Source organism: Diorhabda carinulata, chromosome 1 (assembly GCF_026250575.1).
Source record: "Diorhabda carinulata isolate Delta chromosome 1, icDioCari1.1, whole genome shotgun sequence".
In the NCBI taxonomy this organism is placed as follows: Eukaryota; Metazoa; Arthropoda; class Insecta; order Coleoptera; family Chrysomelidae; genus Diorhabda; species Diorhabda carinulata.
The window spans coordinates 20,828,453-20,846,850 of NC_079460.1; the positions used below are offsets into that span (position 1 = coordinate 20,828,453).

Here is an 18,398-nt window from a genome sequence, read left to right on the forward strand (position 1 = left end):
AATAACCGTACTATTGCTTCCGAATTGGGAATCTTCGACATACTACGTGAAAAAATTTCCATCCGCCAGAATCTTTGGCGATAGAAAACGTTGAGAGCAACCTCAAAAAACCACAACCGCTAAAGATAAACGTATTGTATTGATCAGTGTACGTGATCGACGACTCTCGGGCCTAGAAATAACAGCGCAGACAAATAAATCTGGGGATGTGCCTTTGAGTACTTCTACAGTGAAAAGGAGATTGGAAGAAACCTCTTTTAAGATGTCAAAATAAAATTAAGAGAAAGAACATAGAAATTAGACGCATGAAGAGTGGAAAAGAGTTATGGAGTGATGAGTGAAAAGGAGGTTTTTAGGTCTAAGAGCAGAGTATTTATACGTAGGTCAAAAGAAGAAGGGTTGTTAAAACTATGCTTAATCCCGACTATAAAACACGGTGGAGGCTTGGTATTGTTTTGGGGATGTTTTGGAGCAAACACGACTGGAAACCTGGTAAAAATTGAAAGTTATAAAAAATAAAAGAAAATTTAGCCTCTGAGCGGCAGAAAATTTATCTTCCAGCGTGACAACGATTCCAAGCATTCCTGGAAGCAGCGCAAAGAGTATTTTAAAGATTTGGAAAGGCATGTACTGAAAATAATTATTTGGCCGTCCTCAACCCGATAAAATTGTAGGACAAATTGGACAGGGGAGTCAGAAAACAGTTCACATCTTCGGGATATCTTGAAAAATGAATGGAACCAATTATTTTTTCAAAATTGTTAGAAAGACTGCTGAAATTGCAAAATAGAAGCAAAATAGAGTTAGATCAATAAATTGAAATTATTTATATATAGATTTGGGGTCTAGTTTACACTGCGACCTAAAGGATCTATTGTGTCACACTTTCCTGCTGCGATACTGGAGAACCCAGTGTTCACTGCTGATCCATCAATCCCACTTTTTTCAAAAAGTCTAGAATGTTTCGTCCTCTGTGCAAAAAAATATGTTGTCTGCTAGGTCTAACGTCTTCAGGTGTTTGTTGAGGCGACAGTGCCCCGATAGAACTCCTGTAGATTGTTCTTACATAGGTTGATACTTCCAGTAGATCTACTCCGGTTATAGTTTCCTAGAAGAGTCTTTGCCTGTTGCAGCCACCGTATGTTCTCCCAACAATTGGCTTGCTCCTATCTACCTTCTTTTCCATTGTTCTGTAGCTGATACCACAGAAGGGTTCGGGTCCCATAAAGGGCTTGTCTGCCCCCGCTTATCAGCTGTTTCATTTCCATTCGCTCCGGTGTGTCTCAGAATCTATTGTAGGTAAATAACTTGAGGGTGTCAAAATGACAATCCTTTGATTGAACTTATCATATCGAAGTAACTCCTAAATACAAAATTTCAATTTTATCCTTTATATTTTTTGAGAAACCCTCATCGATAGGTCGTTGTGAACAGCAATATATATTAACCATTCTTAGAATCAACAAAATTATCTCCAACAATATCCAACATTCAGGTAGTGGTGATTAAAGACTATAATTTATATTTAGACTTATGATTGTATTTATACCCCTATTGTGGGTACTACAAGGAAATCTAAATTATTATCAGATCTGTTCTCCTCTAGAAAGTATTGTTAAAAGTTACAAAATTTATTACAGATACACATTCGTGGTGTATTAAAAAAAGTCTAACGCTCGTTGTAGACACGTGGTCGAACGACTTTTATCCGTGACATGTTTACTTGCACACGTTACATTTTCTTATCGAACGTCCAGTTAGTTTTTCTTTTGATCGTCGTGAGATGAAGTCGAATGGATCGCAAACGCAAAATTATTGCAATGTTAGCCGCATTACACTGCCGTCGAAAGGAACGTAAACATACTCGTGTTTACTGGGTTCATCCAATAAATGAAATGAGGTGCGAGGTTGGTGCATTCTATACCCTGTTTGAAGAGTTACGGAAAGAAGATTATAAATTCTTCAATTATTTCCGCATGTCTATATCATCTTTTGACAAACTACATAAACGCTTGAAGGACTCTATTCAAAGACAGAATACAAAATGAGAAACTGCATACAACCAGTTGAAATGTTAGCTTATGGGTAATCTTAGTCTTACTTCCACTAAGGCAATAAGGAATTCACTGTCTATCTCACTCATATTATCAAAACAATTTTTAATTATCACGATCCGTCGGCTCTGTAGGTACAATGCAACATGATGTAAAGTCTATTGCGCACCAGCTGGGAAGCGGCCAATGAGAATTCGCTCCCAAAACGACGCGCCAATTTGGGAGCGAATTCTCATTGGCTCTTGAGAGATGCGCAGAGCGGGTCGAAAATGAGCCCTCGGGAAGAGAACACCTTGTAATATTTACATCCTGGAATGCACCAACCTCGCGCACCTCATTTCATTTATTGGATGAACCCAGTAAACACGAGTATGTTTACGTTCCTTTCGACGGCGGTGTATTAGCCACATTGCAATAATTTTGCGTTTGCGATCCGTTCTACTTCACTTCACGACGATCAAAGGAAAACTAACTGGAATTTGATAAGAAAAAGTAACCTGTGACGGACAAAAGTCGTTCGAATATTTTCCGTACGTCCAAATCCGTAGTGTCTGCAACGAGCGTAAGGGTACGGACGCAAAGGACCTTCGACCATAATATCTTTGATACTAGTTTACTGAAACGAGTATCCAAAAAATATTAAGCTCGGTTTTACCCTAGCACGTAATTCAGGCCTGAATATCACGCTTTTGCGCAGAGCAATGGTCGGCGCTTTGATGTTACCATACATATCTGTAGTTATTCCAATATCAATTGCAGATTTAAAAAACTGTTTCCGACAATTTTATTTGATCTACCATAGGCGTAGATAGCTCATTTTATGAATTTATTATTTTTATAAATACTTTTAAAAATATGTATATCTTAGACGAGAAAGTATTCGGTAGAAATGCAATCGAATCATTATAAATTGGATGCACTTAATTGCAGTCCTACTTGGAACTTGGAAAAAATTCATTATCTTACCTCATTAACTTGCTGCAACTGAATATTAAATTATACCACGTAAATAGACGAGTAAAATGTACCTGCCTGTAAAGGCGTTTGGTTTAAACAGGGTACCAGACGTGAACTGAGCCCTTTTTGTACCTCATTCGACTATTAAAACTTCAGTAGCCTTTTATCTGAAACAAATAATCTTGTCACCATCGAACGAACCTTGACGATTCGGTTATTGCCATCCGTTTATTCAGTTTTTTGTATTTACATGCTGACAAAACTTGAAGCAATGTTTCTAAACTGGATTAATTGTATTCTGGATAATCTGATACCTTTTGCTGTATTACTTCTAATGTCACAACCCTGTTCTCCTTATATAAACTATAAATTGTCCTACGTATAATATCTTTAGTAGCTTTGTCAACTGATTTATAATACCGTGTTATTTTTTTGTATAAGCGGTGCGATGATTGGCGCTCCATAGTGTTTGAAAAAGAAATTGTTTTACATATACATTAATGGTCCATGAAAATATTTGGTTTATTCCTATTTTTATCTCATATTTTTTATATTGCGTATTATCAGACTTATTTTTTAAGATTGTAGTTCTCTTTTTGTCCATGTTTTCAGTGTTTGAAATAGCTATGGAGCGGCGCTGCTGTCTAGGGGTGGATATTTACATTTTATTCATATCAATTTATCACTTATAGAAATAATATTAATAATAACTATCATTATTAGATTAACACAATTTGGCACCGTTAAGCTTCTTTCATCCCTCGATCACAACGCCTACCTGGCGGCTACGGTGCGAGACAACTTAGCACCCGTGAAATAAACCCACCCCGCTACCCTGTATTTCAAAACCTGTATGTAAAAGCGTGATCATGGCTAGTGGCAATGGTGTCAGGAATTGAAGTCATACTGGATATCATAGATCTCACCACTACCTTTTCTGGATACATTTCTATTAACGCCCACAAAACTTTCGTCCGCGACGGTGAAAATTATTATTCATTTGATAATCTAATTTATTCTTTCTCTTAAATCTCGTTATTTGCAACGATGTTTGAAATGTTTAATCATGATTGTAAGGTTGTTAAGCCAATGGAATGTCAAAAAAGTGAGGCTGTGAGCGAGTCTTGGAAGTGCATACTTTGAAAGACGCCAACGAATTACTTTGGAATAGTGTACTGAGTCAGATTGTTCCTCATCATCACTAAGTGTTTTCTAAGGCCTTCAATTGAACTCCAGGTGAGTTAAATACCATAATTCATAATATTAGTTAGTTAATTTTCACACAAGGTGAAAATATCATATCAAAAGCAACAAGATGTAGCTTGGGTTTAGATTATTAAAATTTTCTACAATTTATCGTTATTTTTTCGAAATAGTGAACTGAATGAAGATTGTCTTTCTAGTATTTCCAGTTGAACTCTAGGTAATGTAAAGACTTTAATTCGTTATATTCGTTCATTAAAGTAAAAATACCACACCAAATACAACAAATTGTTGTTTGGTTGTCGTTACAACAAGTAAAATTGTTGAAAGTTGTTGAATAGTTATTGAAGTTTATTATTTACTCACATAATGCCAAGATTCTGATTTCTTTTAAAATTCACTGAATAAAATGTTTTTATCGATGTTTGCAACATTGCATAACTATTGAATTTATGATTATAAAGTTAGAAAGATAATGGAGTTGCAAAACGGCAGTTGTAAGAGAATCTTAGAAGTTCATAGTGGAACGCACCTTAGATTCTAGAATTCAAATGTCATATGTCATAAAGAGCGTCGGTTATAGTTTGTAACCGCCAACTATGTTATATCGCCATATTTCGGCATAGTGTGCATAATCAAGTGATTAGATCCCAAATTGTTTTTTATTGTAGTGAATGTCTTTCTAAAACCACCAGCTGAACTCAAGGTAATGTAAAGACTTTAATTCGTTAGATTAGTTAATATTGAAACCAGGGGAAAATATACTAAATACAATAAGTCGTAGCTTTGGATGAAAGTTTGCAAAAGTTAGCTATCGAAGATTATAATTTACTCTTACATAATTTCAAGTTTCTGATTTATGTTCAAGTTCGTCATTTGTACTAGGTAATTACGTCGATTCTTAAAACGTTCCATAATCTACTCTTATATTTTAAATACTCCTATATTGCTAGCAGAGGTCTCGAAAAAGATGCCGACCCAACGGTGCAGATGTTCATACATCTCTTTTCATTAGATTTGAAATTGTATGCGCATGCCCGAGAATGGAGCATGCTCATAAGTGCAATTGTATAGAGCGTCAGTTTATACAACTGTTAATTCTTAGTATATATTTGTACAACTATCGTCGTGTTTTATTGTACGTGAAATTTGTTATATTGAGAGTTTATTGAAACCGATTTGCAAATTTACATTAAATCGTTGTTTTTATCTACTATTTGAACAAAAAGTGTCCATTAGTGTAGTGTTGTGCATTATGTCGACGAAAACGAATTTCATAACACAAGTAAGTTTAATAACTCGTTATTTTTATTATAATTGTATATATATTGTATATATATATATATATATATATATATATATATATATATATATATATATATATATATATATATATATATATATAAATTAATGTTGAATATTACTTAAATTGGTTTCCGAAAAGATCCAATATTAAGAAAGAAGTGAATTGAAGCGTATAATTCATCACTCAGTGATATATTCACTTATAATCCTAAAGACATAGACAGAGCGCTTGAATTTAAAAGCAGATGCATCTTAAGATCTGGTGCAGTTCCATCAATTGGTGTACCGAATCCAATTTGTATTAATAATGAAAAATATGTGATTTTTAAGCATGTATATATGTAAACAATAAATTATTATTTCCAAACAATATTTAATTACACTATTCTATTATATCTATCTCTTTTAGATGTTTAATATTGAATATAACAATTGAAAATATGATTTTTAAAGATTTAAAATAATATTTATATACATACATATAAATAATTTATAATAACAAAAAAAATTCGTGATTCGAACTAACGAATCGTATCATTCGATGTGTAGAGCTTTGCTGGTAAGCTATGGAGCGTACGTATCCAAATTTAGTTGAAATAATTCTCCCACTACACTTTCTTACTTCCCTACTAAAGTTGCAACGCATGCGTATAACGGACCAAGTCTGAGTAAGTGTCTGTCTTGGTGGGCAACACTTCCACTTACGAGGACTAGTAATAAACGAGTATTAACCCTTTGCACTCCAGCCTAGTAACTCATAGAAGGTACCAATAACTATAGCACTATATTACTACTATAAAACAAAACATTTATTTCTTAGCTATTTTATGAAGAAACATACTAATTTATAAAAAAAATATAAGTTTAGGGGTAAAAATTTCTTGAATTATAATTTCGTGTTGAAGTAATTTCACAAAATCAATATCCTCATCACTAATAAGTAATCAACCAAATCCATCATGTCAAAATAAAAATAAAAAGGTTGATATTATTTATTGAATGATGAAAGTTAAGTTTGTTATATTTATTTATCACTATTGCCAATATTTATTGCCAATGTTTTATTTTATTGCATCTATTCTACACATGAAACATTTTTTCCAGGTAACCAGATTTCAGAGAAAAGTATATGTTCGGACTATTGAACATTCTGTACATTTGGGAATATTGAATATTACATTGTCAACATCAAGAGACTAAGTGTTTAAGATTTTTCATAAGAACAGAAACTTCCTAAAAGATCTAAGTCAGTAGATCAATACAGTAATTATAAGATTTCACTTACTGTCCTTTTAGATATTGGTTATTATCATCCTAAAAAATGGACTCTGTTGAATCTATCTCCTATTTATCGGACACACAGCATATGGATGTTGATCTAAATTCTGAAGACATCATGGAGAGCGGTAATGTAGATTCAGAATCTTCAGTTTATACTCCATCAGATTTATGCGAAAGCTCTGTCGATAGTATTCCTTTTTTGAGTGACTCTGAAGAAATGTTTGAGTCTAAAACCAATGTACAACAAACTATGGAAGAATTTAAAAAAGTAGACTTTCACCTACAATCTAAATCATCATTTGATTTATTTGGAGCGAAACAAAATGTTGGAGGAAGTGTGAAGAACTTTGATGAAGATTCAGCCTCATCAGTACACACCCCCTCTGAGTTATGCGAATACTCTGACGAAAGTAATGACATGCTCTCTTTGGATGTCCACGAAGAAATAGTTGACAATGAAAATGATTATAATAATAATGACTGGCAGCAACAAACTATCCAAGACAGTAATAATCATTCTCATTGTGAAGAATCTGATAAAATGGACTGGGACACGGGAAACATAGATGTTAATTCTGAAGAAGCTATTAATAGCTTTGACAGAAATACTAACTTTATTCAATCGGCTCACAGCTCAGGGAAGATCATAATTCATCAAAACATTCTTTTAAAAGCACCATTTGAGGAGTTTACTAAAGAAATTAATGAATATGATAACACCATTGTTAATAATACCCAACATCCTATTGAACACTCTCATGATAGCAAGAAAAAAGAAATATGTGATAATCTGGAATGTAAATTTGATTCATCTGAAGCTAAAGAGAGTACTGAAGAAGCTATGGAGTGTTGTATTGATTCACATATATCAATATCTGATGATGAAGTGGACAACCTTGTAAATAATAACCAACATCCTATTGAACATTCTCATGATAGTAGCAAAAAAATAGAAAGATGTGAGAAAACGGAGTGTAAATTTGATTCATCTGAAGTTGAAGAAAATATTGAAGAAGCCATGGAGTGTTCTATTGGTTCACATATATCAATATCTGATGAAGAAGTGGACATCCTTGAATCATCACCTGCTTCGTGTATGCCTGGACAAATGACTTTGACTGAAAAACATTCAAATAGCTACCAACACTCTATTCAAGTCTCTTTCAATGATGGTAATGAAATGAAGAAATCTGGAAATGTCGAAAGTACATTTTATTTACCTGAAGTCAAAGAAAATTCTAAATTAGCTATTAGTAGCTTTGACAGAAATACTAACCTCATCCTACCGGCTCACAGCTCAAAGAAAATCATAATTTTTCCAAACATTATTATAAAATTACCATTTGTGAAGCATACTAAAGAAGTTGACAAATGTGATAAGACCATTGTTGATAATACAAAACATGCTATTGAACACTCCCATGATAGTAGCAAAAAAATAGAAATATTTGAGAAAACGGAGTGTAAATTTGATGCTACAGAAAATTCTGGAGAAGACAAGTGCTCTATTGATTCACATATATCAATTTCTGATGAAGAAGTGGACTTCATAGAATCATCATCTGCCTTGGGTGAAGCTGAAGAAGCTATTAGTAGCTTTGACAAAAATACTAACCTTAACCCACCGGCTCTTAGTTCAAAGAAGATCATAATTCATCAAAACATTCTTTTAAAAGCACCAATTGAGGAACATACTGAAGAAATTAACAAATATCATAACACCATTGTTAATAATACCCAACATCCTATTGAACACTCTCATGATAGTGACAAAAAAATGGAAAGTTGTGAGAAAACCGAGTGCAAATTTGATTTATCTGATGCTAAAGAAAATTCTGGAGAAGACAAGTGCTCTATTGATTCACATATATCAATTTCTGATAAAGAAGGGAATTTCATAGAATCATCATCTGCTTTGGGTGAAGAAGCTATTAGTAGCTTTGACAGAAATACTAACTTTATCCCACCAGTTCTTAGCTCAAAGAAGATCATAATTCATCAAAACATACTTTTAAAACCACCATTTCAGGAGCTTACTAAAAAAATTGATGAATATGATAACACTATTGTTAATAAGACCCAACATCCTATTGAACACTCTCATGATAGTAGAAAAAAAATATCTGATGGAGAAGTGGACATCCTTGAATCATCACCTGGTGTGAGTATGTCTGAAAGAATAACTTTGACTGATAATCATTCAAGTGTCGACCAACATTCTAGTCAAGAATCTTACAATGATGGTGACAAAATGAAGGAATGCGAATATGTAGGATGTGAATTCGATTCTTCTGAAGGTAAAGAGAACCACAAAGAAATCATAAAGTTCTCTGTTAGTTCGAAGAAACAACGTGAAAAAGATGCTTTGACTGAAACTAATCCTTTGAATGACCGTCAAAGTCTTGTTGAAGGTACTAGTGATACCGTTATTGATAATGAGTATGAGGTATCGAAAAATATTTCTAGGAACTACTATATGGATCTGACGTTATCTAATTTAATCAATTGCCCATCCATGGAGCTGGAAGAAGGCGCTTCATACAAATTTAGATTAGCTGCAGCCAACTTAAACGGACAGGGCGAATGGAGTGAGGTAAGTTTCCCAGTTCTATTGAATATCGAATATATTATATTGTTTATTTTAATTTTAGGAACTTTTGGTTAAATCACGCAAAATTGGTTTACCCGCGGCACCAGTTGTATACGATTTTGTTTTAACTAAATTTGGAGCTTGTCTATCTTGGGAAACATCTTCAGCCGACGATCGCGATAATGTTGAATATTCTTTGTATCTGGGCGTTAAAAGAAAAGTAAGTAAGAATAACTGAAGTTCACAATTTCTCTATCGAGAATATTTATTAATTTTATTTTAATCATATGTAATTTTATTTTTGCAGAAAAGAGAAAAAACCCATAAAATGAAATTCAAAATTGTGTATTGTGGACATGAAAATCGATGTTTTATAAGAAACGCTGTACTGTCAGGTGCCCGTATAGATACCACCCATTCGCCCGCGCTCATTTTCCGGCTCCTTGTTAAAGGGGATAACGGAATCGGATCAGTCAACCAGATTAGATGCTCTAATGGTAAATTTTCTCTACTCTTATTACTTTGAAAAGTTCTAGATAATTCTCATCCAATACCATCAATAACACAAACTCATCACATTACTAGTTTTGAATAGATTTTGGACTTCCTAGATATAGTTTTCTCATCTCTAATTTTACTTTATAGTTTTAACTTTATTCTAACTTTTCATTTTTCTGTGTATAATCTTTCAAAATGAACGTAAACATTATGAAACATTCAATATTATAAATCTATTAGCTCAAGTGTAACACTCGCTTTCAAAAGTCTCTAGAAAGAAATATGTAAAGTACGAATCAACTAAGAAAATGCCACAGGCGTCATCACTAGTTATCGTCTGTTTCACTCTCTCTCGCTTCAGACTGATATACCAGTGACGTAGGTTCTTATTTAAATAAAAATTAATGCAGTTCGCAACAAAACATTTATTAGATTAAAAAATACAAAACAAAATATATTTTAAATTAAACATATATTAAAGTAGGTTATTACTTAGTTAATTAGTTAAAACATTATTCGCTATCAGAAACTAGAAACGAACATCCTAGTTCATCCTCTAATGAACTATCAGTATCCTCGCTGTTTTTGTCTTCACTTTCTTCCGATGAACCGTATTTACTGTAAATATTAAGTGATCTAGAGTGTGGTCTAAGATGTGCTCTTTGTGTATAAGGTCATTCTCATATTTTTTAACATGTTGTAACAGTTCGACTAGTTTGTACTTTATGGAGAAGCGAAATTTATTTTCTTGAAAAATGCGGTATAGTTCCGGTTTTGTTAGTTTGGGGTCTGTTGGTAATCTATTTTCTGTTAGCCAGTTTAACATTTCTTCTTTCATAGAAGCCGTCGTAATATTTTTTTTATTGGTACATTATGGTATGCTGCGTTGTTTATAACGAGGACGGACCTTTTAGGCAGATTCGGCAACAATTGCTTTTGAACCCATGTCATGAAATTTTGATTATTCATGTCTTTATTGTAATCACCAGTTCATGTACCTGCAAAAACAAATAAGTATATATAGTAAGTAAGTTATAATTCTATTGGTATATGACAAGTAGGTGGTAAGTGCTATGGTTTATCGCAATTTAAATGCAATTGTACAAAAAAATATTTTTTCTATTCTGGCTAAGTCTGGTCGACACTGGAATCTGAATTTAGATATTGACATTAATATTCATAATTTTCGGTATATGATATGCCGAAATATCGATATTTTAGCTATCACTAATTCTATTTTAAAAAATACATGTATTCAAACTTACCTGATTTAAATATAAGTAATACGTTTTTTACGAATCCTTTTTCTCCACCAGCATGTATTATAATCAGCCGTTGGCCTTTAGAAATTGGCTTCTTGATTCCTTTTAGAGTCTCATCGTACCAGCCCCTGCCTTTAACATGGCTGCTGTGTATGTAAGTTTCATCAGTATAACATATATTGCGGCCTTTGGCGAGATACGATCCAGCTTTCTTTTTTAGTATTACGTATTTTTTTCTGCGATTGAAAAGATGTGCTTGGCCCTCCCCACTCAACTTTTTGAGCTTCTTTTGATTTCTTCTGAAAAGTAGACCTTGACACCCCAGTAGCAGCTAGTACTCTTGCCCTGAAATATCAAAATATGTTAATATTCTAATTTAAAATATGACACTCAATAAGTAGGTGCTTGTATAAAAATGTGTAAACTCTGCATTTCTTCAACCTACTTCTCGAATTAAATCTTACTACATACCTGTAATTTTTTAAAGGAATAGTAACTCCTTCATCTGCCTCTTTTTTCATGAAATTAATAATATTGCTTATGATTTATCGTCCTTGGCAGCGTATAACAAGACCTTGCTTTCCAACTTTTTTTGCTGACATTATTTAAAACGATTTTGCCCCTAATGTTCAAAAACAGTGCTACCTGTAGAATAAACTATGGCACAGACTAAAAATAACACCGAACACAATAAATCACACTATCTACTGAACTGTTCGGTCGGTTATGCATCTGTCCATAAGCGCAAATTATTTATAATATTACCGTACTTTCCTTCCTAAGTAAAGGCTTGGCAACATCGAACAGGGACTCGCAATGGTAAGAGATCCATGGTTACGCGACGACTTCCCTTCGAATTTTGATTTGGACCATGCGGCAGTCGTGCAGCGTTGCCAGTCTATTTAGCACTTGCATTTCTATATTAAAAATACCGAACAATCGTAAAAAAAACGTCACTGTCACATAAATGGGATGGGCCTAAGAGAGAAGGAAATTATTGCGGACTTTGTCAGTTATGACGCGTCTGGCCTTTTCTTAGCTCATTTGTACTTTAGCTTCTCCCATTCTTTTTCTGATTTTAGCATCTCAAAACAATTAGTTTTAGCTTCTATGTTGTTATTGAGTTACTTTTGCACGAATACAAAAAAATAATACCATATAAATATTTTATTCCCTGTTTCAAAGTTCCAGAAGATAATTATTAAGTTTATTAATAAATTAAGATTCATTCCTCTGTATCGCTTTCGTGAAACATTTTAATGGTTAATAATAATAGGACTTTTCGGAGACTGATCAAGTTAACCAAATAATGATATGAATGTTCGGAAACTAATCAGTTCACTATCATTGTTTTTCGGAAACTTATTGGGTCATAGCTTTATGATAAGATCCTTTCTGCTCTGGCATATCGTGGGTAAAAGACACTTCATTTGTCTAAGGTTTCATGTTAGGTAATTAAGTCGTAGGAATATGATATCATTCACTATGTCGTGTGACTGACACACAGATGGCGCTCTATCGAAAAGAACAATTTGTTATTGATTTGCTTAATTTAAACGTTGTCGTACAGACACCGATGATGGTGAACGTTTTGGTCGTCCAATTGAGATGGAACATTTGATCATGAGAAATCTTTTTTCAATGTGGGTCTACTTAGTCGATCAAAAACAACAACGCGTTGACGATTCAGAGCAGTGTATGGCTATGTTTACACGTAATAAATCGTCTATATATAACAAAGAATGAAACTCTGATCCATCACTTTATTTCGGAATCAAAACGATCATCATCTGAGTGGACTGCATTCGGTGAATCATGTTCAAAGCATCCAAAAGCACAATAGTCAATTGGGAAGGTTATGGCTTCAGTATTTTGAAATGCGCACGGAATATTGTTCATCGACCATCTTCAAAAGGCAGAGATAATCAATGGCGATAGAGTTTGAAGGTAAAAATCAAGGAAAAACCACTGTTCCACGAATTACACTTCAAATTGCTTCCTCATCCACCGTTTAGTTCAGATCTGGCCTTCCAGTGACTACTGGCTATTCGAGGATCTCGCCGGTAAAAATTTCAGCTCAAATAAGGAAGCGATTACTGAAACCGAAGCCGAACAAGGCATCGAGACGTTAGAGCAGCGTTGAAATGGTTGTATAGCTTTTGATGGAGATTACATTGATGAATGAAATTGATTTTTGACGAAAGTTTCCAAAAAGTATAATGTTACCTGATACATTATTAACTGAAATTTACATTTGGCAACTTCGCTTCCGTTGAATATCATGTTAAAGGAATCAATAGATGTGTTATTTAAAAATACTTCATACAGGTAAACATATCTCCGAAAAAATTCCCACAATAAACCGATAACAGACCCAGGAAATTCCAAGTAACTATCTTAATATCCAAATAGCATACAGTTACATTAATCCTTCCCAATATATCTGACTTTGGGAAAAACCAAAAACCTTCTACTTGCTCTTTATTACATACCCAGGCAAGGCGTTTGGAATCGTGGAGAATTCCAATTTGTCTCGAGACCGCGAGCGATCAGATCTCGAGCTCCGAGATCTCGGCGAAGTTGCGCCGTTTCCGGAGACTTAACTCACGCGACGAAGTTGATATTTTATAGTAAGTTTAAGTTATTGGGCTACCTCTCCACTACCCTCGACACTAAGATTACCGCCCATAGATGTATCTAGGGAGTTTAATTTATGTTTCAAGTTATATTTGACATTTTTGTTTCAGTTCAAACATGTGTTAACAACAAGACCATACAGCAGCTACTAAGGGAACAGCTATAATTTATTTCAAATAATTCATTTTTCTTGATAGGTTCTGAGAATTAATATATTTTTGTTAGATGTTTTTATTTATGTTAATTAATTTATCAACTTTGCAAGATACGATGTTTCAATTTTTTATAATTAAATTACGATACCTAGACTGATTTCTTTACTTCGCCTCAGACCCCTTTATAAATCACAATTATTTATCCAACAACTTCCTGTTGAAACACTGATTTAGTGTCCTCATATAGTGGGTTACTGTTACTGGTTAATATCTACACTACCGGTCAAAAACTTTTGCCCACTCTATTCGAGATCTGGCTATTAAATAACGAGATTTCTCTGATGAGGACCGAAAGAGCACTGAAGATGACCAGCGCCCGGTTCGCCCTGTGACTGTTTCAACTCCGGAAACATTGACCAAATTCAACCAAATCGTGCGTGCAGATCGTCGAATGAGCATGTGGATGATTGCCGAAGCTGTAAAAGCCGATAAAGACTCTTAGAAAAATTTTACACGAGGAATTACACGTGACAAAAGTCTGTGCGAAGTTGGTGTCAAAAAATCTGACTCCTGACCTAAAGCTCTTGAATCAACGGGTCTGCTGAGACTTCCTTGAAAGGTTAGAAATTATCTGCTTTGAAAAGGACCCGATTTGAGTCGACGGAAGTGGTAAAGCAAAAAAACGGCAGAGCTCCTAAAGGCTCTCACCATGGAAGACTTCCAGTACCGCTTCGATCAATGGAAAAAGCGTATATAAGAATAAGACTCCAGTCTGTAATTTTTACATATTTAAATTCTTGATTAATTAATGTAACCCCTCTTTTTGCTTTTATTATTCCGGTGCACAATTTTGTCGTTCTTTGTGATAATTTTGAGAAATAATCGTCGTCTATTTGGTTCTATTTGTTTTTCAGGTGATAGTAGGTGCCTGCTTCATAACTTCCCTGTCCAATTTGCCCCACAACAACTCTAGTGGGTTGAGTTCGGCTAAATAATTACTTTCAGTACATTTTTCCTTTCCAATTCTTTCATATACTCTTTGCTCAGTTTCGAGGAATCCTCGGGATCGTTATTATGATGGAAGATACATTTTCTACTGATCAAGTGCTTGCCAGAATTTACTACATTTTCCTTCAATATTTTTCTATAGCCTCTTTTTTTTATCAAAATTACTTAAATTTTCACCAGATATCCAGTCGGCCTTTCTCCAAAACATCCCTAAATCATCAGCGAGCCTCCGCCGTTTCTCACAATTGGGATTACACATGATCTAACATCCGTTCTTCCTTTGACCTGCGTACAAATAATCTTCCCTCCCCATCAACCTCAAACTCATCACTCCATAATGCATGTAATTGTTATGTTCTTTAGCCCACTGCAACCTCTTAAACATATTTTGACGTCTTGAAGGAGGATTCTTCTTGCAATCCTTCCAAAAAGGCCAGTTTCTCTACACCTTTTCACTGTAAAAGTATTCAAAGTCAGATGTGTAAATTCGTTGATCTGAGCAGCTATCTCTGGGCCCGTGAGTCGTCCATCACGTACACTAATCAATACAATACCTTTATCTTTATGGATTGTGGTTTTTGAGATCGCCCTGAATGTTTTCTATTACCATAGCTCCTGAAGGATGCATATTTTTTCACGTGGTGATCCACGGTACGGTTCCTTTTGTCTTCACGAATTTTAAACGTTAGTTGATTGTTTTCTTCTATTTCCAAACTTTCAAGTTTGAATTTACGAGAACCAAAACATTTCTACAAATTTCACAAAAAGATGTCTTGGTCCAACAAGTATAAATGACAGAACGTTTCGTTTCACAGGGCCAATTGGGACTAAACTACAATAATTCACAGTTAAAGAATCTTTCAAGTTTTAACTTGTCGCATTTACCGACAAATTATAAACATATAAAGTAAACAAATAACAGACAGTATTATTTTTGATTTTAAAATCACCGTTTCGACGTTCCCTTGATAAAATGAAAGAAATTTATTAAAGTATATTATTTTTAAATATAATAAATGGATTATGGGGTGGGCACAAACTCTTGACCAGTAGTGTATACTGAATCTGAAGACGATAACTTGGTGATTGAAACGCACGTCAGACAGTGTAATTACCAGTGTTGTTTTACCAGATATAACAGAGTTGCTTAATTAAAAAAAAAACTAATTTAAATGAAAAGTAAGATTTATTGTTATTATTATTTTGACACATTTGATATTAGAAAATGGTAAATTATAATGAGAGTCCATACTCATACTTTCACACCCTGTACATGTATTACATACAACTGGAGAAACAATCCTTTCCATCAGTAAAATCCAGGTTAAAAAACTACACCTTATTAATATAAAGTCTTCCTTGGACCAGAAGAAATGAGTTTAGGCACTTGATAGAGTGGTGGGGTGTACTTGATACACTCGCATATGTGTTGCTATGAATGTGGCTGCTGTAAAGGATGATGTATAAGTTTCTCCTGTTGAAGAATTTGGTGTGCTGCACGGTCCATTTCCTCTTGAGTCATGTCCATTGCCTCTTGCATCTCCTTCGAGGTGTACCGCACGAAATCCGGATCACAGTACTTACCTAAGCCTTGTTCGGCTAGGATTCGGCCTACCAAACTTTCCGCAGAGCCCACCACTTCGAAAGAAGCAAGTCTGCGGTCGGCCGGACTGCCAGGCAGTGAATGGCTAAGACGCTCTGTGCCTACGTGGCCATTTGCCTCACCGACTCCAACTGAAACAATCAACTATTTAGGTAAAAAAACTGATGAAAATCAATTCGAGGTAGCCACTAGGTGTTTTAAATAAACATATACAGATGATTTTTGCAGAAATACTTTGAAATTTATTTAAAACATCTTGTGTATAAATCTGAATTGCCGGGATAGTTTCACATGTTGAAGAGTGGGTGTTGTTAAATTGAAAATATGCATTTATTTAGTGGGGCAGTGCATACATGGAGTTTATTTTGGTTATAGAATAATTTAACGGTAAGTTTTACTTTGTGCGTTTTGTACAGTATAAAAAATAATCTTACACAGTTATTTATATGGGGAACTTTACGTACTTCCACCATATGTAAAGCCTCTCAAGGAGGGTAGCTACTAAAAAGTCCAAACCCATGTTCTTTATTAATTTACGGGGTGATTTGTGAAATTGACCATAAATTTTGAACCACACATTTTATTTTTCAATTTTTCTCATGATGCAGTACACTACTATCAAGCATTCGATTGGTATTAGCTGAACATAGGAATTCCAATATTTTTTCAAATGCAATTTTCAAACTACATAAATAACCAATGAAAACGACACAATCGACAAAGTTGTGGTATTAATGAGGTATTAATTTAAACCATATGCTATTCAGCAAAATACTTGGGGTTAATACTAGATGCGAATCTCACATGAAAAAGAAACGAGAAGAACTAGGAATTAGATACAAGAAAATATATTGGTTGCTTGAAACTCTGTCAAATTATAATAAACTACTTGTATATGAACAAATCCTGAAACCAGTATGGACCTACGGGATTCAACTATGGGGATGTGCCAGCGAATCCAGCTCCTCGACAACACGAATATAGAGAGAAGACTGAAGAGGACGAAGCCTTTTGAGTTAGTTATGTAAGTGCTTAGTGTGAAAGAAGAGCAAAGTGTAGAATTTCACATATTAGTGCTAGTGTAGACAATAATAATTGTAGTTATGAAAACTGAAGGAGCTTCTACTGAATAAGACACTTATAGTAATTTAGGATAGAAAAAAATTGTTCATTGATCGTGATAATGATCAAATTACAATGATAGGGAGGTTTTATTGGAAAAAAATTTAACAAATTTGATGTATTTCGAGTATTCTGACTAAAATGATTTACTGTATCGAATTACAAACAACAAAAAAAGTAACTAATAACAATAAAGAGCAAATATTTTAACATATTAGTTGAGAAGTCTAAAAAAGAAAAAAATGAAAATAATTTGAACTAAATCTTGAAGGCCAAGGAACCTTCACGTCCTATCCACCTGTTGTCATAAACATCATTTAGATGTTGTTTCATGCTGAAAACACATCCCTCAGATAACAACGTTCGCGTTGGTAATCAAAATCGGCAAAAGATTTTGTAGAAAGTCCAAATAGACCTGTCCTCTTAAAGGACCATGAAAAGAGTGGGGACCTATTAATTGGTGACTTATAACACCAACCCACGCGTTAATAGAAAACTGGGAACGACATTCTCAAATAGCATCTTCTGCCCACACATGTGAATTACAGGAATTATTTATCCTGTCTCTTGAAAATTGAGCTTCATCTGTAAATAGTGTCCTGTACTGCGTTGTTCAATGATCCATCTATAAAATTTCATCGCTGAATATGATATGGGTACAGATGATTTTTCTGAAAGACTACTTACTTTTGATTGTGTAGCATCAAATTCTCGACTTAATTG

General features: G+C 34.2%; 2 protein-coding genes across 12 annotated transcripts in view; one reads left to right on the top strand and one right to left on the bottom strand.

The window, feature by feature from the left end:
- The first annotated feature begins 9,288 nt into the window (after positions 1-9,288).
- On the top strand, positions 9,289-14,074 carry LOC130893149 (host cell factor-like). Its single transcript, XM_057799022.1, has 4 exons — positions 9,289-9,393; positions 9,452-9,610; positions 9,698-9,887; positions 13,898-14,074. Exons 1-4 carry the CDS (start codon positions 9,316-9,318, stop codon positions 13,951-13,953), a joined length of 483 nt encoding a protein of 160 aa, XP_057655005.1. The 5' UTR covers positions 9,289-9,315; the 3' UTR covers positions 13,954-14,074.
- Positions 14,075-16,117: 2,043 nt separating this feature from the next.
- Positions 16,118-18,398, bottom strand: part of LOC130893110 (voltage-dependent calcium channel type D subunit alpha-1) — a 103,977-nt gene continuing 101,696 nt past the window's right edge. For all 11 annotated transcript variants that reach the window (XM_057798949.1, XM_057798925.1, XM_057798970.1 and 8 more), the window contains one exon: positions 16,118-16,684. In XM_057798949.1, coding sequence (XP_057654932.1) covers positions 16,383-16,684 — 302 coding nt within the window. In that variant the 3' untranslated portion in view covers positions 16,118-16,382. The remainder of the gene's footprint in view (positions 16,685-18,398) is intronic.